At 37.3% G+C, this 22,981-nt stretch overlaps 1 protein-coding gene across 1 annotated transcript in view; it reads right to left on the bottom strand.

The window, feature by feature from the left end:
• LOC148999973 (diacylglycerol kinase 4-like) overlaps positions 1–19,871 on the bottom strand; it is a 58,827-nt gene extending 38,956 nt beyond the window's left edge. The window contains exons 1-7 of the mRNA XM_089140582.1: positions 19,347–19,871; positions 11,011–11,133; positions 8,961–9,098; positions 8,790–8,875; positions 6,540–6,627; positions 5,271–5,346; positions 1,939–2,021 (exon numbers count right to left, since the gene is read on the bottom strand). Of these exons, the coding sequence (XP_088996708.1) occupies positions 1,939–2,021; positions 5,271–5,346; positions 6,540–6,627; positions 8,790–8,875; positions 8,961–9,098; positions 11,011–11,133; positions 19,347–19,691 (939 nt within the window). The 5' untranslated portion in view covers positions 19,692–19,871. The remainder of the gene's footprint in view (positions 1–1,938; positions 2,022–5,270; positions 5,347–6,539; positions 6,628–8,789; positions 8,876–8,960; positions 9,099–11,010; positions 11,134–19,346) is intronic.
• Between the last annotated feature and the right edge of the window lie 3,110 nt (positions 19,872–22,981).

Below are 22,981 nucleotides of genomic sequence, written 5' to 3'. Positions count from 1 at the left end.
AGTTTTAGTTTTATCAAACTTATACATTTGTAGGTCCTCCACATCCTTGGGCCTTTGCCATGTCTTGAAACCAGCTTTCATATTCTTAATGGCTACTACAACATCACCATCCCACACCAAGTCTCCCGATAAGAATGGACTTTTCCTTTTGATTCACCTGGGACAATTTTATCCACCTTACTATATTCACAAATTATATTAACATAAAGAACTAAAGCACCCTTTGTTCAATACTACATTACAACTATGAAAAAATTCTGCACATAATGATACTAAGGAAAGAATAAATGTAAATCTAACTACACAGTTAGTGTCCACCTACAAAAATTTATTTGCAGACTACTTCCATAGTTAACTTGTTCACCCATCCAAACTAACAATGAGTTAATGAAAAGCAGTGCAAGAAGAATATAAGCACTCTGCAAGCTGATCATTAGTCCCCACATATGATGGACTACAAATCAATAATAACCTAGATTGTTTTCCAAACACAGTCTAATTGTATATACTTAGCATTGAAGACAACATTCTAATATTAACAGAGATGGATATGCATACGGACAATGAAATTTTATCAGAAGAAAAAAACCCATTGACCATAATAGCTCAAATAATTAATAGACCAAATCTGAAACTTTGCTTTAGCACGCAATAAGCCACCCAAAAAATGCTCCCTATTTTATAAGTCTGAGATATATGCTATAATCTTAAACTGTCTAGTCTACCCAAAGAAGTAGCTAACGATTCAATTAATTATAAGCAACTTCAACAATTTCTTCAGATTGTAAGTGCACAAACTGATAAATAAGTATTTTGATATGAAATATTAAGTTCCAAAAATAAATAAATAAAGTAAAACAAAAGGGGGACTGATTGAGAGAGCTTTGTTAATATCAATAGATGCATAAGCTTAATAGGTCTTCTTTTTTGTCACTGATCATTGATCATAGAGGAATTGAAATATGACTTTTGCAACCACCTTTTCACCCAACTTCTTAATCTAGTCGACAATTGTACCTTATATATATATATAACATGGCCCTAGAACAAGTCCATAAATGTCCTAACCACTATGGAACACGCAGGCTCCGACCGGTCATCAATGTCATGGCATGCTCAATTATCTCTTAACCTAGTTATGTTAGGCTCTTTAACTATTGTTGTAGCTCATAATATGTATTCAATACCCCTTACCAAATCTAGCTACCAACTATGGTACACAACTTTCATTGTTCACACATCACATGTAATTGGTGGATTTCTCATAGTTGGTGCTGCTGCACATGCAGCCTTTTTTATGGGAAAGACTATGATCCAACTACCAGATACAATGATCTATTAGATCATGTCCTCAGGCATCGTGATGCAATCATATCACATCTTAACTGGGCATGTATATTTCTAGGCTTTCACAGTTTTGGTTTTTATATTCCTAATGATACCATGAGCGCTTTAGGGCGTCCTCAAGATATGCTTTCAAATACCCTATACAATTACAACCTGTCTTTGCTCAATGGATACAAAATACCCATGCTTTAGCACCTGGTGTAACAGCCCCTGGTACAACAACAAGCACCAGGTTAACTTGGGGGGGGGGTGATTAAGTAGCAGTAGGTGGCCTTCCTAAAGATGAAGACATACTTTCTGTGAGATAATGGCTAAAACTTTGTATTGATGCCACTGATACATAAGAGAGTCCAACAACTGAGTTCGCATTCTAAACAGAATTATATTTTTATCTATTTTATTTTATTTTAAAATCTTGTATTTGGGAAGCATGTATTTGCACATGTTAAATGGATTAGGCCCAATAACATAACCTGATGCCGTCAAGTGATTTCTCACCCTGATTGCAACATGGACAGGAACAACAGCCTTAAATATTTTGGGAGCAATGACAGAAGCAAATGGAGAAAACTACAAAACAAATAAAGGTACCTTATTCGCTATAGCACTATTTGCAAGGTATGGTTTCTCATTACGTAAATTGTGAAACCCATAAGCAACTTGTGCATCCATTCCTGTAATAGCAAATTATAAATTATTAATTACAGAATACTGAAAAATATTTTATTAGTACTTGGTAGAACTAAAGATGTCAAATGTGTAATTTTGATATTAAATGAGCCAATTAAAAGAGAGAATAATATGCCAAAGTCTTATCATAACCAAGGGGAAGTAGTTTTGAAATTTTTGGATACAATTATGGATTCAGAGAGAAACTAAGTTGTTAATGAGTAGGTAACCATGTTACAGAACATTGAACATGAGGATGAGAATGCTGATTTAACATGTCTAACACGCAAGAAACAAGTGCAGGGAAAGCTAATTCATTACAAGATTTTCAGGCTAACAGATTAGACCAGTCCAAAGAAAATGAAAAGGAAATTGGACTACATGATGTTATATGACAGTGATGTGATGATTGATATATGATGAATTGCCTGACTTACTTACATGGTTGGTCTATATTGCTTACTGGGCCGCAAAGCTCACTATTGAAAATGTTGACAGGTTCTCAGATACGTGATAAGGGCAAGGGTGCTGCCACCTGACAGTACCTTTAAAGTTGAAGATGGAAACATTTTTCTTTTGTTGCAACTGATGTTGGTTTAACTGAACTGTGAATGTATATATTTCTTTGAGACTGTATGTATTTCACTAGACACTGTGGAAATGTCAAATGTAAACCTAACAGGACGTTAGACTGTGTACATATGTTTATGAGTCAAACTATCAAACAGGTTGTTTGTTTGTTCTTGAGAATGTTTAGTTTAGCATTTGGTTTTTGTAGTTATAAACAGGTTGATAAAGGAAGGAACTATCACGTGCCCTAGTTAAAAGTCCATAATGTGGGCCCCACCAAGCATGGGAAAACTGGGGTCGTGACAGAGGTGGTATCAGAGCAAAAAAAAATGTAACGACAGGATACCTGGTAAAAAAATGTAGTTAGTTTACAATTTGAATATAAAGTCTGCATTTAGCAAAATTGAGAAGTAAGATAGAAAAACTTCATCATCTTCTTATTATCTGAGTTTTTACAAGTTTCTAGATTCACTTATTAAAAAACCTCATCGGGTGCTTACAGTTTCCATTTCCCATCACATGGAAAACCCTTTTCCATCCACTTATCCATATGCCCCTATAGGGTACATTAATAATAGGTTCTATAGGAACCATGATTCAAATTTCAACGGAGGCCAAAATTTCGGTCAAAATTACAGTTTTTTGGTAAATCGAGACGAAATAATAAATTCCCAATTACAGTTGGGCTACATCAAGGATCAACGTTAAGCCCATATTTATTTGCACTCGTAATGGATGAATTAATCAAAGACATTCAAGACGAGTTCCCTTGGTGTATGTTTTTTTGCTAATGATATTGTATTAATAGATGAGACTCAAGTAGGGAATAATACCAAGTTAGAATTATGGAGAGCTGCTTTGGAATCAAGAGGCTTTAAACAAAGTAAAACAAAGACAGAATATCGAGTTTGTAACTTCAGTCATGATTGGGCAGACGATGAGGTGGTGAAACTTGACGATAAGGAGATTCCTCAGAGTGATTATTTTAGGTTTCTAGGTTCAATGATAAATAAAAGAGGTAATATAAAGGATGATGTTTCCCAATTATAGGACCGTCGTTTGACCAACTATGATGTAGGCTATTAAAAATAATCCTATAGATAAACTCAAAGTAGCATAAATGAGGATGCCAAGATGGATGAGTGGCAAAACTAAGAAGGATAGAATAAGAAATGATCATATTAGAGTTGGTCTGGGAGTTGCTCCCATAAGTGCCAAGCTTTGAGAAAGTCGTTTGAGGTGGCATGGCCACGTTCAATAGACCTAAAAATGCCCCTGTACAGAGAAGTGATATAATCCAAATTGAAGGAACTAGAAGAGCTAGGGTAGACCTAAGATAACCTTAAGAGAAGTGGTGAGAAAGGATATGCAGAGCTTAGGCCTTGTATCTAGCATGGCCTCAAATAGAACTGATTGGAAGGCAAGAATCCACGTAGCCGACCACATTTAGTTGGGATAAGGCTTGTCGTGTTGTTGTTGTTGTTGTTGTTGTTGTTGGTAAATCGAGACGAAACTAGGGAAATTGACACAATGGTCAGGCAAGGTGAGCAAGAAAACGGCTGTGCTAACGCTTCAGCTAGCAGGCCGAAACCTTCATACCAATCAGTTGGATTGAAATGATCCTTTTTTTAATTAAAAGCTCGAGTTTCCACAGGGGCCGCCTGACCTAGTTTCAGTGGTTTCCACTATTTTGTTCCCCATTTTTGGCTCTTTGTTCCTCTTTATCACTCAAAATTTAGCACTCCAGACAGATAAACAATCTAAGCACGAGAGGAGTAACAGGAATATCAGTCAACAATGAGCTTCCATCAATAAACCATCCTGAACCATTGGAGGAAAGATCATCATTAAAGACATATTATGAAGTCAAGCTCCTGAATTAGCCGAAACATCACCAATAGAACTGGCTTCACAATAGCTAAGTGATTTTTCTAGTTTCTACTCAGTAGAATCAAGGGATGTCTACACGCTACTCAAACACTGGCGAATGATCCAAGAACATTATTACTGGGGGAAAAAAATAGACACTGCCACGGTCACATTTGATCCAAAATTTTGATCAACAAGAGTTGCCTACCACACTCTAAACCCAGGATGAGCACTTGGAATTCTGCCTCAAAGTTAACTATCTCAACCATGGAATTCCTCAGGGAGAATATAACTTGGGCACCATAATATCAAAAAACACCTCCTGCCCTTGATCTTCTACAATCCCCCAGGGAGCAACTGTCAACACTCGATTTCAGCCACCCAGAATTTGTCTAGAGGGTTGGGGGGTCCAGGGGGGGTGAGGGGACAATTTAAAGTCCAAAACCAATCCTCAGAAGTAATGCTCCAGAATATGGTTTGAGGTTCAGAATGAAACCCTCTGATTCTGTGAACCATCAAAATATCATTACAACCCACAAACAGACATTCTCGTTTGACAAAAACAAATATGCATTTCAGCCTGTCAAGTGACAGTTAGAGATTAGGTAAATACTTAATTCCCTTTTCCACACTCCCACATTATTCCATTATTTTGTCACCAAGGATAAGCAGCTCTAAATGTAATACAATTACTTATTTACTACTTAATCTTACTATAAAGCATATATTGAAGTACTTATCAATTGCAAGTTGCAACAATCTAAACCCTTAACACAAAAACATATACAGCTTCTATTAAATATAAAAATACATACCTATGCTAAAATAGTTATAGAAAATGCCTTCAAAACAAGTACATTTTTCAGGCAACTCCCCTTTGACAAGTAAATCCTGCCATAAAATTAATGCAGTCACCAACAGTTATATAATATCAGTGAATAATTTGGAGTCTGCTTAAATTCAGCTTTGAAGTAAAGAATGAAAAATGCATGCAGAGATGGAGAAAAAAAAAAGAAGCAAATACAGAAATTGGTGGAAATCTGGGAATGATACCAACTTTTATGTTCTCATTAACCTCAGAGTCTGAATTCAGAAAACTTTTCAACAGATTTGGCACATAAGAAGATATTTTACTTTTGATTGCATATACCATAAGACGTTACCAAAGAACAAAAAGGAGCCCAAAATGAAAACTACAGACTTGATCCTTGTTTCCAGTTCTACTTTCTTATTTCTCCTAAGACTTTGCTTTTCAACTCAAAGTAAACGTAGGATTACTCTTCCTTGTACCAATTCTATCAAATTTCCATTCATAACCTGAACAACTTTTTTTCCCTTCTTTCTGCTACTTCTCTTGCTTCATTATTTCTTTTTCTGGCCAACTTTACTACTGATTGACCTTTCAAAACATATAACCAAAGTTCCCAACATCATTACATGTAACCATGACAAGAAACACAGCCTATTATAATATGATTCAGGTTACCCAATCATACACAAAATAAAACCTGCAATATCAAATAACAAGCTAAAAAACATGAATACTCCACAAAAGACTTAACCAGTCAATTTCCTACACTGGAATAACTTTGAAAGTCCCTTTTACTCTTTTACCATTCTTATTCTTTTAGCGGGTGTTGGTTGGGGGGGTGGAGAGGGGTATGGACAGTTTGCTAAGACAATAAAAATCAAATGAAAAAAGAAACTCAGACCCTGTCAACCGAAAAGAATAAAAGATACAGCTAGTACAGTGGAGAATCAGCCCTTGATCTTTCAATCAAATGGCATAAAATAAAAGTCTAACATTCTTAAGTCAAATATCAAACCAAAACAACAAGGAAGCTGTCAATAATGATGAATTGTTACCAACATAGAATGCAAGCTACCATATAATACTGAATTGTGTTAACAAAACAGATAAAGGATGATCCACACAACCCCCCCCCCCCCCCAACAAAAAAAAGATAAAAAACCTAACAAACAGGCACCTTAATTGGCAGTTAACCAACCAAAATAAAATTCTTAGAGAAGACCTTAGATAGCAATAAAGCAAGCAAATAAACTCGAATTTTGATGTTACCAACCTGATCAAGTTTACCTTCCTTCGTAAACTTCAGAGAGTAAGGCAGCTTTATATTTTCTCCAGCCGGCATTGAGACCAGAATCTGCCAACTGCATTGCAATAGAAGTTAATGTTCACAAGAACTGGTATGTTGATCTCAATCAGATGGACAAACTGAAGGAGAAAACTGAATAGCAATACTTCTCTAAATAAGTATAAAGATGGAGATGAATGAAAAAGAGAATGCAAGACAAATTAAGCATCAAATATATTTGGCAATGCCAATTGTTGATTTAACAGAAAAGAAAAAAGAACTGAAATCTAATTGGAAATACAATTATTTTTATAGTTTGTTCATGTGATACGAGTACTTTTATTGTCAAGAACCCAATTTCCTAGACCAAGTGGAGCCTATAAACAATAGAATCTAGCAGAGCATCTGTAAAAAACTTTATATCTTAACCTCTTAACATTTTGTTGGATATTTGTCTATCAAGACCGGTTCAATTGATAAGACAGATAAAAAATAAGGGACTGGAAGAACAGAGATCCTATCCATGTTAGATGTATCAAAAATAAATATGGTTAAGTACTAGTACATGATGAGGTCATCAAGAAAAGATGGGAAGTTTATTTCTCTAGCCTACTAAATGAAAATACTTCAGGTGTCTATCTCTCGGAAGATTACAATTGTTGAACTTGTAGGTTATGTTTTAGGTAGTTTCTTATTACTCTTTTACTCTTGTAAATCTACCCCAAGATAACAGCGGCACTATGGTAGTTTATGTTAAGTTTAAAGTCCTATTTTCAGTAAGATTGTTAGAGCCTGCGATTAGGAACTACACACACTATCACAGGATCTCTTGTCTGAAGATAACCAGCGACTCTCTCTTCTCCTTCTTCTCTTCAGCTTCAATCTTCTTTCTTCTTCTTATCTGTTCTTAAGCTAATCAGAGATTCTGATTTCAACAAGGTATCCAAGCAGTTGTAATCGGCACTTGCTTTTCTCTGTAATTGCTAGTTTGAGAGTTGTTTAAGGCTTCTGGTTTCTTTGTGAAGGTGACCTTTCGGGCAGCGGCGCCCTCAAGGACTGATTTTCTCACCAGAGTAGGATCCAAATCCACAACTGGAAAAACAAGAACTTTGTATTCTAATTTCGTATGGGTTATTGTGGATGTTGTCTCTATCTCCATCAAGAAGAAGATGATGAGTCGCTTGATGTTGATAAAGTTGCCAAAGGGTTTTGGTCTAAACTTTCCCCTGACCTTCTTAATTCTATCACATGTTGTCTGGGAATAGTCGAGCTGCTGGGATTCTGAGGTACTCGTAGTTCAAGGCATAGAAAAAATTCGAGGGAAACTCATGTTTTGACCAAGTGAAATGGGAAACTTAGGTGGAAACTTGGGAAATTTCTAGGAAACTTGGGACTTTTTCGTGCAACTTTCGAAAGGTTTTAAGAAGTAGTTTGAGGTGGGACTCTATATTTAAGCTAATTAGAGTATAAAGAACACATTGGCACATGCACTTTCTAAAAAGGTCAATGTAGATATGCCATTCAATGTACATAACATCAATGTAGAGTTGTCCGAGAAGTACATTATAGTTGTTCAACATGATAGGTAAAAGCATATTGGGGTGGACCAACATTTCACTAGAAAAAGAATTGACACTAGCTACAAATGCATTCCTTTTCTGAGGAGAGGCGATCTATCAACAAATATCTTCACAAATGGCTCTTCCCATCATCAGTTCAGTACCCATTTGTGCAAGTCAGGAATGGATGACATTTATTCACTAGCTTGAGAAAGAGCTTGAGTGAAGGCAACTTTGAATATTATGATCTAATATTCTAGTGTATAATGCTACCGTATGCTTTTTACTTTTTTAACCGTTTACCTCCGTTGGCTCATATATTAGATTTGAGGGTCAGAATGTAATCCTTCTTATTCTTTTACCTTTCTCTTCCATACCATTCTTCTTCTCACATCTCACCTCTCGCACTATATATTCCGACTGGGTTCTAATGATAATTTTAACTTTTATTTTCACTTCCCTTTGATTTCAGCCTTAGAAATCAAAGGGATCACCACAAAAACTCATAGAAACCCACAGACATTTTGAGGATTACATGCTTGTTGTGTAAAATAGAATAGTAGTATGTATTCTCAAGATCAGTGCACTGGAAAGAAATAGAAGACAAAGCATAAGTATAACCCACATCCGTGATACTAATGTAGCAAGAAACTCAAATGTGTAAGAAATGAGAACGTACGTATCAAGACGGCAACCTGGGCCTGTAACAGCCTTATACAGCGATCTCTTGACAGCTGATTTCCATGCAAAAGGAAATGAACCACCCTGAAGAGAAGGACAAACCATATGGTAACAAAACAGGAACACAACAATAACCAAATAGTATAGTCCATGCAACTTATATTCTTACCCAACCAAAACTTCTTGACAGGTCATTGCCCGTACCAAGTGGAAAGATTCCTGTTGGAGGAACTGGCAATCGGTTTTCCTTGTTGAGTTGAGAGAGACTCCCGAGAACCCAGCCTACTGTACCATCACCCCCTGCAACCTGCGAAGAAACAATCTCAAAACATTTCCTATAACAAGCAAATAACTAAAAGCAACCCAGGAATTATTTTGTAGTTATAGACACGATACAACAACTCAGTCTTATCCAAGTTTGTAACAACTTTCGAATTTCATTCAAGGTCAAAGTTCAGATGTCTTTTCTCACCACTTCTTCTAAGGTCATCTTACATCCACCCATGGCTCTTTTAGTTCCTCCAATCTAAATAAACCTACACCTTTGTATTGAAGCACTCCAAAGGCGTCCTTTGAACATGGTCATGCCACCTCAAACAACTTTCTCCAAGCTTATCATGTAGCAGACAGTAAAAACAGCAATAACAACAACAACAACAACAACAACAACAACAACAAGCCTTGGTTGGCCACAAGAATCTTTACCTTCCAATCAGCTCCATTTGAGGCCATACTAGATACAAGGCCTAGCTATGCATATCCTTTCTCACCACTTCTATTAAGGTTATCTTAGGTCTGCCGCTAGTTCTCCTAATTCCTTCTATCTGAATTAAATCACTTTCCCATATAGAGGCATTTAAAGGCCTTTGTTGAACGTAGTCATCTCACCTCAATTGACTTTCTCGTAGATTATCATTTATCCAAGCTACTCCCCTACCAACTCTAATATGTCTATTCCTTACCTTATCCTTCCTAAGTTTGCCACTCATTCATCTTAGCATCCTCATTTTTATTACACTGAGTTTATCTATATGTTGGTAATTAACTACCCAACACTCTACACCAAACATCATAGCTAGTCATATGACAGTACTACTGAATTAACCTTTGAGCTTCAATGGTATATTTTGATCACACAATACCCTGGACTCACCTCTCTAAGCTTTTCATATAGCAGAGCTGCAACAAAACCAACTCTAAGATGAATGATCCTAACTATAGCCTTTTCAATTTTGCAATTCATCCATCTCAAATCCTCATTTTTACTAACTGAGTTTATCTACATGATACTTTTTAACTGCCCAATATTCTGCATCATACATCATTATTGGTCGCATTAGTGTCCAATATTTTCCTTAGAAGTTTTAAAGGAATACAATGATCACAGTACACTTTAATCAGGTGATCCCCAACAACCCTCCCCCAAAGAAAAATAAAAACTTCAACGATCCCATTTTAATTCTATGTGAAATACCATCCTTTATATCACTTTCTTTAATTATGATCAAAGACCAAACACAAAAATTTCATTAAAAAAAAAGAACAAACACAAAAAATAATCACTTTGCAAAATGTCCCTCTCATCAAATTACACTAATTCATTATCTGTCATAATGTAACCAAAGTAACATATCATACACTCTATCTTCATTTATTTATCTTAAAACCTTCCAAGGTTGATCTCCATAACTCCAACTTGGCATTAATCCTTGCTGTTGTTGCATTTACCAAACAATATCAACAGCAAAAAACATATGCCAAGGAACCCCATCTAGAATGTCTTAGGTTAAAACATCCACGATAAGCACAGGTTCTTAAAAAGATGAGCTTCAATGAACCCAATTGTCATTGGGAATTTACTAACATGACCCCCCCCCCCAGGTTGTTATCTTGTCACAACACAACCATATATATCCATAATTATGTTCAGCTATTTACTAAAGAGTTAATAGATACAGTGACAAGGGATAACAAATCAGCTGTCAGGAACACAATTCTAGTTTCTCAATAGCAGAATTAAGTTTAGGTTCATTTCAAGGAGCACTATGTTTACCGCATACTTAGACTGAGTACCCTCCCCCCCCCCCCCATCAAAAAAAAGGCACACTAACAAGGGATACTGTGTCAACTGTTTTAGTTTCTAGATAGATTTGGAAGTTGTCCTAGACTCATCTCAATAACAAAACATGAAAATCTATCAAGCAACAGAGCAAACATACCATGACTCTCATTCTTAAACGAGTATCTTTTGCACAATTGTCGCCACGAGCAGCCAACGTTTCCAGGCAAGCCAATCCATACTGTACAAATTCATTTGGCTTCACAATTGAAAGATCAAAAACCTACATTACAAAAGATGGTAAACAACAAATAGATCCAATAAGTTACAGTAAATTCCAAATTGAATATAAAGTCATGCATGTTTATGCTATATACAAGAAGGTTTCTCAATAAACAAGCAACAGAATTCATTACATACCGACCATATCTTTAGAAGTGTTGACCAAGTGGTTCACAGCACTGCTCACATGAACAGTAACTATCTTAGCTATGTTATATTTCCTTTTTCTCTTTTCAGCAGTTTTTTATTTTAAGTACCTTGCTTTTAGGAAAGTTTCTACTATGGCTTTCTAACTGCCCTTTGGGCCATGCTTTACATAAGTATTAATTGTGAGAGGGAGAACTACAAAAGAGCTGTGCCTTTCATGCAGCCTCTCTTCTTCCTCCTCCTCCTCCTTTTTTCGTTCTTCTCCATGTTAGTTCTGGTCTATTAGTTGCTATCTCATCACATAGTTCCAGAGCATGGAAAACCAGAGAGAAAGATCCAACCTTCTTATGATTTTTTGAGAATATTCTCAGAGAAACCAGGAATACCTATACAAGACCATTTGCTGCCTATCTGCAGTTATTCTGCAAAAATACTTTCCGTTCAAGCTATAGGGTTACACCTTCCTCTTATCAAGACATGAAGGATTAAACTATTTAGTACCCTATATTATGGAGGTTATGCCTTAAGTTGCTGGCCTAGAAATTATAGTAGAGCTTTTTGGAGTCTCTTTTGCATATTACCTACCCAGTTGATGCTGTTAAGATTTTGAGGGCAGTGTATTTACCTAGATGGAGACCCGACCTCAGTTTGAAGGATCTACCTACCTTGCTTACAACATCTAAGTTTTTAATAAACCTACAGTTGGCTTCAGAGTTTCTAATCTGGTAATTTTCACAACCTACTCTTTTGGGGTTTCCTTCTTCCCTCTAGATAAAAATTGCCTCTCATTATGAGTCCTATTAAACCTGCTACTGTCTGACTGAAATCTTTGTTTATGGTCATTCTACTACCATGAACCTAAGTTTTACTGCTCTCTTGTTTTCCCTTTCTATTTATCTATATTCATCCTCCGTGATTTGTTTAGTACAACTAAATCAAAACCCATCAAAGATATATTGCATTTCAGATCTTCTTTCCATGTTTGGCAGCAGGAACTAGTTTCTGCAAGTTCATTTTTTTCCATGAGAATTTGTTGCTGCTCTATTTCTTCTAAGTTTCTTTTAGAAAACTCACAACTGTGAATTTAACATCAGTTATGCCATCAACTGCCTACTGATGTTTTAACATATTTTTCCACCCACCTCCGTTACTGCTACAAGTTTAATATATCTGATGCTTCCTCATTGCTTTTGATTATCTACCCTACGCCTCTCCCTCCTTCTAAATATTTTGCATTCATTCCCATTAAATTCTGCCTACACAATCAATCCTTGACATTAGATTTTTATCATAAATCGACAGCATATATTTGCCATATTACATAATTAACTACTATGAGGGGAGCTTGGAAAATATTTCTTGGGATCATACTTACTTAGAGATTACATATACCATGAAAGGTGCATTGAAATTATCACTTGAGATCTTATTATTTGGTTAGAATTGAATTATTATTTTTTCCCCTTTTTCTGGAGATGCTCATCCTTTAAGATGCCGATCAGTGGTTGTCATTATTTGCCCACGTGTAATGCTAGAATTGATGGGAAATTGAAGACTCATTATTTCTCTACTCAAAAACTATGGAAGATTATTACCTGTGGAGACTTTTATTTTAAGATAGTATTCTGCAGTAGTAACTACCTATTTGGTCCACAGTAACCCATATTAGCTATCTTATTCAAAGTAATCTATACTACTTTCAATACCTCAATTGGAAGCTCTGTCTCTGTCTTTGGTTGAGCAGAATTACTACCTACTATTTGCATTCCTTGCAAAGAGCTTATGTGTGGGCATCAAAGCTGCACTTTTTTGTCTTCTCTTCTGGATACTCCTACCTACTACCTATCTCTCATGATGTATGTAGAGATGCACTTTTGAGACAATGACTAAATATTACTGCAGGAATTATTAGGGTAGTGCCTTTGATATTGTTTTCCCTGCTATGCTAGTTAATGCAGTTCATGCTTACTACAGCCTAATTTTCTTACTGTTGGATGGCTCATCGACATAAAAATTATTTACCGATGTTGCTATTTATTATCTCCTGGGTAGAGTTCTATGATGTTTACCGCATTCTACTATTGCAATCTGCCCTCAAGATTGATGAAGCTTTTAATGTTTGTTCTTGCCATTCCAAGTTAGAGTCCTTTGATATGTATATTACAGCTTGAGTGTTAGAACTTAGAAGTAATAATTAAGTGGTTCACTATACACATGAAGAGTATGGGGAACAGCTTTTGTTTGTTATGTTCTATTTCCTTTTCCTATTCTTAGTATTTTCCAATTTTATGTTTCAAGGTTTGTAAAAGGTTTCTACCGCTGCTTTCTAGCTGCCCTTTGGGCCACAATTTGTATAAATATAAATTGTGCAAGGAAGAGCTGCTAAGTAGCTGTGCTCCCAGCCTCTAATTCTCCTCCTACTTCTTCCTCTTTTTCCCTTCTTCTCCCTGTTATATCTAGTTTATTTTGTCACAATATTGTACAGGTGACAATAGGTCTCTGCTAATTGGCCCAATACATGAAAGGAAACCTTGCTTCATAACTAGATGCATTAGAAAAGACAAAAATGCAATAAGATATGTTCAATTTAATGATAATATTATAAAAAAAAATTTGTTTATTGATAAATTCACTGTATTCAATAATTTAAAAATAAATTCCTTATTACTAAGTTGAGACAGCTGGAATTCTACAAGGTGAAATACAAGTCTGGAAAAGAACCCAAATGTAAAATACGAAAAAGCAGAGCTCCATCTTCTCCTCTTCATAAAAAGGTAAAGACAACATATCTTACTTCTAGAAAACGTGTGTATCATTGTTCAATTCAAAACCTTAATACTGTCACCCAGAACAGCTTTTTCAAGCAGGTTACTAAGATAAACTTCTCTAGCTGGATCAGAAGTCTGTTACATGTGACAGATTAGTGGAGGGCTTTGATTAAGTATGAATTCCTCCTTGGTCCTGGCAGGTTGGAATACAGCAAGTTCAAACCTTCACTATTTTTTGTACAAGGGGGCTACCATCAGATTGAACATGCACCTTAGTGGGGTTTTTAATGTCCTAAGAGAATTAATTTGGATAAGACCAGAAAAAATGACTGTGAGTCTAGGAACGAGAATGAGAAACTGAGATTAGTTACTGATTTCAACAATACAATTCTCACATTGTAGTCAAAGTATGATATCCCCTAGGATCCTAGCCCAAAACTCTAATTGCAGGCCCGAAAACCCGTAGATCCAACCTAGGAAGTCATGGTCCATTCAGTTAGAGATCGTGGGATTAGAGTCCAAACCCATGGATTTGGATGGTGGAGATCTACATTCTTTAGCCATATTGGAGAAAGATAGAAGGAAAAACTCACACCCAGACAGAATGGGAAGATGGATTGCAAGCTTCTGGAGTTGAGGATGGATGACAACCAAGTGCAAGTAAGAGTTTTGGAGTCTCCCAGGGTTTTCTCTCATGTTTGAAACCACCCTGGACCATTCAGGCCTTCAGTTAACTGACAAAAGGGAGGCGGTTGGTACCAGGCGGTTGATTGGCAACCAATCGCCTAGGTGACCCTGTTGGTTGGGCAAATTCAGGAAAAATAGAGTTGAACCTTAAGCCCCTAATTGGTTACTTAAACCTAATTTCCGAGCTTATTCACTCATTAGGTGACTAACAACTTCAGAGAGCGGAAGAGAAGAGTTTTGGGAGAAGAGATCATCCTTGCTGCAGTTAAAACCTTCGATCTACTAGATCTCAGTCATGAACCGATCTTAAAGGTAAGCCTCTTCCTCATCTTCAGTTCTATTCAGTTTAATCTTAATTCTAATAGGGAATAGAAGTTGATGAATAAGGTTTTCATGTTGGAATTGAGATCTAATCAGAGAATCTTGGTATTCTAATCATCTCTGATCAAATTCAGCAAGAAGGAAAAGAGATAGATCTCCCAATTGCTGTGATTCCAATATCAATCCAAATTCCTTCAAGTTTTTATTGGATTTGAAAATCTAGGTTAGATTTGTTTGTGCACTTGATTTGTGGGTGTTCGGCTTTAGTGCTGGAAATCATGCATGAGACCAGCCCAAAATACCTTGGGGTTTGGGGAAGAAAGGTCTGAATTTTGGACTGGGTTCTATCCAGAAACATGGGCAGTCGATCGCCAACTGACCACCAAGGTTGCTGCCACTGGTCAAGCTCTTTTTCAGGCCAGATTTGATTACAACTCGAAATCTAACTTTACCAACATATTCTAGGGGTTTGTGCAAGGCTTTTGGTGTCTTTTTCTTGAAGTTGGAAATTCAATGCAAGCTTTTAGAACACTGTCAGGGTGAGGGGACTGGATGCTAGACTTCAGGTTTACTATTCTGTTAATTCATTCACTTCTAACATCATGATTGTGATATGTTGAATGGTTCCGAAATGTTATTTAGGACATGTATGCATATAGGCATTGATGGGTGGATGATTATTTTATTTCTTCCTTTATACTTGTATAATGATATTCAGGAATGAGTTACCTTGCCTTGCATCCATACCATCTTGTACCAGGGGTGGTGGCTTCAACCATTGCTTCTGACTCTTCACGCACTTCATATGTTCATGTTTATGCATATATATGTACATCACTAAGATGCATGGTTAGGATATTCCCACATGTTACCACCCTTTCGACAGGGGTATTGAAGTCGAAAGACCCGCGGCAGCAGTAGGTGACTTGTCGCCATCCAATAGACAATTGAGAGTCTTGAGGGAGACAGAGTACTATCGCCATGCCATTCATGGTTTAGATTGAATATCATATAGGATTGGGCTCGTGGGTGCATAATAGATGGTTGAGAGTTGTGAGGGGATTGTCATCGGTACATCATGCGTAGATGGACCATAGGGTTACGGGATGTGCATCCACAGACGATTAGGAGCCATGAGGAACAACATTCCTAGAATAGAGAGGATACAGGACAACAGAATGGCCTACTTGAGGAATGGTATTGTTTCCATGAGTGACATGATAAGTAGAAGACCCCTCCATGGCTGGATAGTTCCTTAAGACGCATCAGTCTCAAGCCAATGGTCATGCACTTTTGTTTCTATGAGATGGACCAATAATCCCTTAAAACCCTGGTTGTGGTGAGAGAGTGGTGACCTACCCTTGATCATGGTGACAATGATGATAATGATATGAGAGAGTGGACCTACCCAAAGGAGGCTGGTGTACTTTTAAAGCATGTTTACCTAGATAGAGATCAGCATGGTTAGCATACTAGTCTACATATTAGGACATCATATCACTCTGCTTATATATTGCTTGTTTCCCCTTATAAGTTCAGTGGATTGGAACTTACCCATTTTTGGGGACCTCTCTTCAGATGAGGTTGCAGGTTATAATGGATTTGTTGAGCTGGAGGTACATTCTCAGGCAAAGGCGTATGATGTGGGGACCTCAGAGCCCTACAAGCCACCTCACGACAGTTCTTATGGATGTTACGCCTTTGCTTATAGAGCTAAGACATAGTCTGTAAGTTGTTAGTAGATTTTGGGACAAGATAATTACTTTGGGTACTAAGTGGTAGAATTTTGGAATTTTAAAAAAGCTTGTAATAAATGATCTAATTCACTTCTGCTATTTCTTTCTATGGATATTCAGTTATTAATTGATGCATTTGTTTTCTTGCTCTTGATTATGTATTGTATTTAATGTTTTGGTTATGTTACTGTGATGCACAATCCTACGTTTTGTGGATCACACCGTGGGTTGTCAGGTTGGCCTGATAACGCTAGGTGGGGTGTGAGTCGTATGACACAAAGAGTTGGTCCCAAAAGAAAAGAGACGGCCTCTAGAGTATCTTTTTAAACCTGACACCTGGATTTTGTGTTCACAGAGTAATCCTACTGCAAGTAGGAAACTTGAAAACAAAAGCAGTATGGCAGAACCAATTAGGTAATCAACGATTTTGAGGCATAAGTTAAGAGACAAAACCCAGAATATAGCATTAACCTAAAATCAGAATCAGAAATTTAAGTCAGTTGAAATTCTGATTAGATTTATCAACGATTTGAAGCAGAACTTAGAGATAAAACTCAGAATATAGTGTTAAACTGATATCAGAATTAAAGCTTAAAGTCAGATCTGAAAATTTAAACAAATTTGACCACAAGGATAACAGTGGATCAATTACAAATAGGGTCTAATAGAGTAGAGTATCAAACCTAAGAAGAATGAGACAAATTGAAGTGAAGTATAGCAGAATGTAATCATCAAGAACAGAAAAACACTTAAAACTGTATGCATTAGATATATTATGATCTAAACTTGGTGAGAAGATAGAGACTTGATAGAAAGGGAAGATGGATAACAGGCTACAAATCCCACCCAAGCCCATCAAGAATCCACCTAGTAAAAACTCTTTAATCCACAGAATTATGGTCTGGATCCACAGAACTACATCCTGAGCAACTATACAGCCTCCACCAAGGCTGGGATATCACCTGCATTGTTACCTAAAAGGAGTATCCATTAGGGGTAAGCTTTTATCCACAAGCTTAGTGAATAGAGACACACAATGTACTGCAACAATATGACTGATATAGAATATAAAAATGCAAGAGAGCAGTTAAATCAAAACACATGTAGTCTATGATAATAAATACTCCCAAGTCCCAATTAGTAGAAAATAAATCCGAAAAACTAAGTCTCAATTGGTAAATAATACTTGCAGCAGATAAGGGTGAGCTTGGTACTCTACACACTTGAGGACGCATGGATCAAATCCTAGCCATCATAGAAGCAATGTGGGTCTAGACCCAATGACCTCTGATACAACTCTATGCAATCTATCACCGGCGAAACAATGCCCACGGCGATTGTCTCAACCGATATGAAGTTTCTCGATTCAATACACAATAGTATTCTTCCCCTGACAATACACTTAAGCATACAACTTTGCCAGAAGATGGGCCTTCTAGCTGGCAAGTGAACCATCAGTGTTCACCCTGGGAACAAAAAACCCCCACTACAGCCAATAGAAGACTTCCATACAGGTAAGGGAACAAGATCCTAAGTCAGAATTTCTTCAATGCCAACAGCTCCTCCGTCATAGCATTGGTCCACCCAAGAATAGACAAAGCCTTTGAAACACAACTAGGAATAGGATGATTCTCAATTGTAGATAAGGAAGAATGGAAACAAGAGGATAAACCAGTTAAGTTATAAAAAGGAACAATTTTTTACATCACGCATACATAAATACCGCTTCCCATCTAGCTGCAAGAAGATGAAGCTTAAATATAAAAAAGACACACATAGTATTTATGAAACTAATTTGATGACCACCAGCATGGAGAAAATAGTTTTTTAGTCGGAATCATTGAAGGTGAACATCAATTACCAAGTGCATATTCTTCTGGATCGCCTACCATCAGTTAAGTCTAACTCTTTTCTCCATATCTGCGTGTGCACTCGAAATCACCCAGTGTGTGGACCTGTATTCCAAGAGTAGGGTTTTTCTACCCATTAGAGTAGAGGTTTGTGCTCCTCTCACACCTCTCCACCACATATTAGGAAGGAGGCCATCTCTGAATTACGAAAAGATGAATCAGAGGTGAGAGCCCTTGTGGGTCCCCTCCTAATGTGTGGTGAAAAGGTGACACTTGTTATTTTTTTGGTACATTCAATTGATTCCCATACGCCGAGAATAACATTAACCTCAAAGAAGCCTCACCACGTTAAGCACCGCCTCTGCCATTTATTTAAATTCATGACAGCAACAAATATCTGAAACTACACAATGCCTACAGCCTTGAGACCCTAGCGAAGGATATGTCCAAGTCTTCTCCTTTTCTTTTCTTTCAATTTCTTAACTGACGTTAGCATTTCCTTAATACCCATGATACATGTTTAATACGTACTTATCACGTTTATACTTGTGATCTCTTTCTTTTCATGTCTGCATGCGTGAATGATTGAACTTCCTTCTCCACTAATCAAAGTTCTAAAATGCAATGATGTATAAGTTTCTGAATTCAGAATCGTGTTTTCTTTTATAAAAAAAACTGGAATTCAAATGCAATAAAGGTCTTGACCTGTTGTTCGCACATTAATTCCCGAAGCCTCCCTTGAAGAACCGGACCATACTTCCCACCGCTCTTCGCATTCACAAACACAACAATCGGTGCTTCAGGCGCTGCCTCCCCTTTGGCATCCTCCGCATGATGTTTACCTGCATTTGGGTTCTTGTAATGAATAGCGTCGAGCATTGCAAGACAAAGATACTGTGGGATCAGAATCTTCCTCTTAAGATCCTCCTTCGAAACGCGAACACCTGAAAGAGCTTTTAACGAATCGACGAACGATGGTCGAGGTGCAACCCGAGGTGTTGATGGCGAATCCGTGGTTCTGGTATTCTGCCCAACCTCAGAATCTGTCATTTTTGGCAAGACAATAATCTTAAAATCCAATCCTTCTCTCGTTGATGATGCTGTACTTAAATCAAAAATCAAAACTGATAGATTATTTTTCAAGAACAATTGTTTTCAGAAAAAAAACAAAGTTCAAAATCACAGGAGGGTAGGCAGACAGAGATTTGGCCTGGATTTTCTCAGGCAAGAATAGCTTCCCGCGGGTTTCACACGTTTTAATGTCGTTTCTTCCTATACCGTTTTACAAAATGTGGTGCGTGTGGTGCCCACTGAATTTTATTTAATTTCATCGGTTCAAAATATGTTCCGGTTCATCTCATAAAAAAAATTGATTTTGTTTCAGTTAAGTTGGTTACATCTCGAAAAAATTCACATAGCGTGCATGCAATGGTGGCACCATAGGCACCATAACATCAAATGCACCAGTCAAGCATGGATTTTTATTTGCGGCAGCAGCCGACGGTCATGATAACGCCACGTCGTCGATATCGGATCGAACGGTTGAGATTAAGGCCAGGAGTTTATAGTAAAATTATTTTGTTTTTCATTTAAAGACTTAAATTTTATTAATTACAAAGAAGTCCCTCATTTCCGTGTCGTGGGTTACTTTCATCCTCATTTTCGTGTTCCCCTCCATTTTGATTCTGCGGGTTCTTTTGGACGTGGATTGCTCCTCTTGTCGTATGTGTGTGTTGTGTATGTTCCGGCTGATGACAGACTCCCTTTCTCGGGTCTACCTGTTCGTTCCCGTGAACCCGATGACCCATTAGGATTCAATCTCAAAGAAAGAGTTATCTGTTCCCACGAGAATTCCCTTTTTCTAGTTCTTAGCCGCCCAAACCTCGGCATCGGTGCCATGATGTAAACTCTCGAAATCTTCGTGGAGGCGGTGTTCGATCTTGTTCTTAATCGGTTTCCGTCGATCGCCGATGTCTCATTCGCATGATTTCGCGAGGCCTTCGGCGAACCCTAGGTTTCGGGAGCTGTTGGGGAATCGGGGTTATCCGGGCCTTTCGCTCGTTGGGTTGTTAGTCCGTTGGTTCGGGCTTATCATCTCTTTCCTTGGCCGCTTCCGTCCGTTGTTGTTTTCCGTCTTCTCCGTGCGTGGCTTGAGCAGCGGTTGAGCGGCGATCGGTTTGGTTGGAGCGTGACAACACTGAGTACTCATCGCCGCCTGGAGGTGGTTTGATGATTTTTGACCAATCTCTTTGTCGTGTCCGGAGTGCGGAGTATCCTCACGAGTGAGGTCGAGTTGGTGAGGATAGAGTCGACCCCGTCGACGCCGATGCTGGCGTTTCCTCACGATGAAGGACTTCGTTTGTGAATTATAAATTTGTCTTCAATTGGAATTAAAAATTAATTTTTACAGTAAACCTTCATTACTTTATTCTTAACCGTCCGATCCAATTCGCGCGTGGCGTTTCTCCCGTCGGGGCGCCCGCATATCCGTCAAGCATGATCTACAAATATATCATCTCTCAAATGCAACCGATTTCGTTTCACTTAAATTGGTTGTGTTCCACCAAAAAAAAGAAGTTGGTTATGTTAGTGTACATGATGTTTTGAATGGCCGAAAATTAATAAAATCCACATAGCGTACATGCAAATGTGGGCACCTCAGGTACCACCAAGTCAGACGCACCACTCAAGCATGATCCTACAAATATATCCTTCCTAATGATCCCTCAATTGGAATTCCTGTTAACATAGACCCAATTGTTAGGGATATCAGGAAAATTCAATTGGATTTTCAGGAATGTAGGTTTGTTTTGATCCCTAGGTCTAACAATTTAATTGCTCATGACCTAGCAAGGATGGCCCTGTTGATTGCGGGCTCGACAGTTTGGTCTCTTTCCACTCCTTGGCTGTATTCATCAACATTGGTTTCTGCTCAGCCTTAATGAAAATTGGTTACCAAAAAAAAAAACAAATATATCCTTTCTCAAATGCAACCATGTAGGTGGTACATATACACATTGACTGCCAAGAGAATCTCACTAATTATTTATTGGGCCTAAGTTCTAACCAATTAGAACAACTAGGGTCCTACGAGTCTAGGGGATGGGAAAAAGGATCTTGTTAGAGTAATGCCAATGATGTGGTGGTGCATGTGGTGCCCACTGTTGGGATGTGTGAATTTCAATAAATATCAGTAGTCAAACAACTATCCGTACTTCAAACAAAGTTAAGTGGAAAATACCAGTTTTTCTCTTACACGAATCGAACCATATTTTGAGCGACTAAGATTTAAGGAAATAGACATACCCACCATCCATTGGAGGCACCAAAAGCACAACTAAATCAAAAGAACCACCCTAGCAAGATAAAAAAAATGAGGTGTAGAAAGAAGGAAGTTCAAACTCTTAAGACAAAAATACATCTCACAAGTCACAATTACATCCATAGGACCATATCAAACGACTTGTTTTATCTATCCTGATTGGTCAATGGATTTTATCTTGAAAACTATTTGATTTAAAATTTAAAAAAAATTAAAAAAAGGCTATTTAATGACTCTGATGCAATTAATAGATTATACGTGAAAACTGAATCACTATAAATAACTATTTGGTTGTTATTGTTATAAATAATATTTATTATGGATGTCCATTACCCCAAAGAGATTGTACTTCCAATTGAAGATCTCAATTACCTCAAGATGCAATATTGGTGAAGATCACAACCATCTCATTACAAATATTGGCAGTAATATTTCCATTCTTGCCTTTATCTTGGGCGGATCTATCTTTCATATAGAATATCTTATTGTGTGGATCATATATTGTTTTCCTTCGAGTAATGCTCCTTCTACTATAAATATGTATGCTCTCATGAATGAGTTGATTGAACTCATCTTGTCTTTCTTCTTTGTATCTATTATTTTCTATTTATTTTATACGTTATCGACGATTCGTCAGACGAATCGTAAGTATTGCGTTTTGAGAGAGGCGGACTATGTATCATTATGTTTTCTATTCAAAGTGAAAGATGATCAACCTCTGACGTTTTGTAACAATGGAGTTTACCTTGTCCATCTTGATGTGTACATCATGATAAGGTATGTGTTTTATTGAATCTAAGAATAATCAAATATAAGATATTATGTTGCTTTAACGATTGTGGTTTTATTTATTGTGTATAGTGGGTGCTAGCTTTGACCACAAATATTGTTAAATGCACTGGTTGCAAGATTTGATTGTAAATGATACGGTTTTAGATGCACATGAGTTGAGATTTGAGTGTATGAATCGGTTTGGTGACTGGTTGAAGATTTGGTAAATGAATACGTTCTATAGATG

The sequence above is a fragment of the Hakea prostrata genome, chromosome 11, assembly GCF_041222555.1.
Source record: "Hakea prostrata isolate BN-2017 chromosome 11, UWA_Hpros_2, whole genome shotgun sequence".
Taxonomy (NCBI): Eukaryota; Viridiplantae; Streptophyta; class Magnoliopsida; order Proteales; family Proteaceae; genus Hakea; species Hakea prostrata.
The sequence above is the reverse complement of the archived record's forward strand: the minus strand, read 5'-3'. Positions and strand labels throughout refer to the sequence as shown.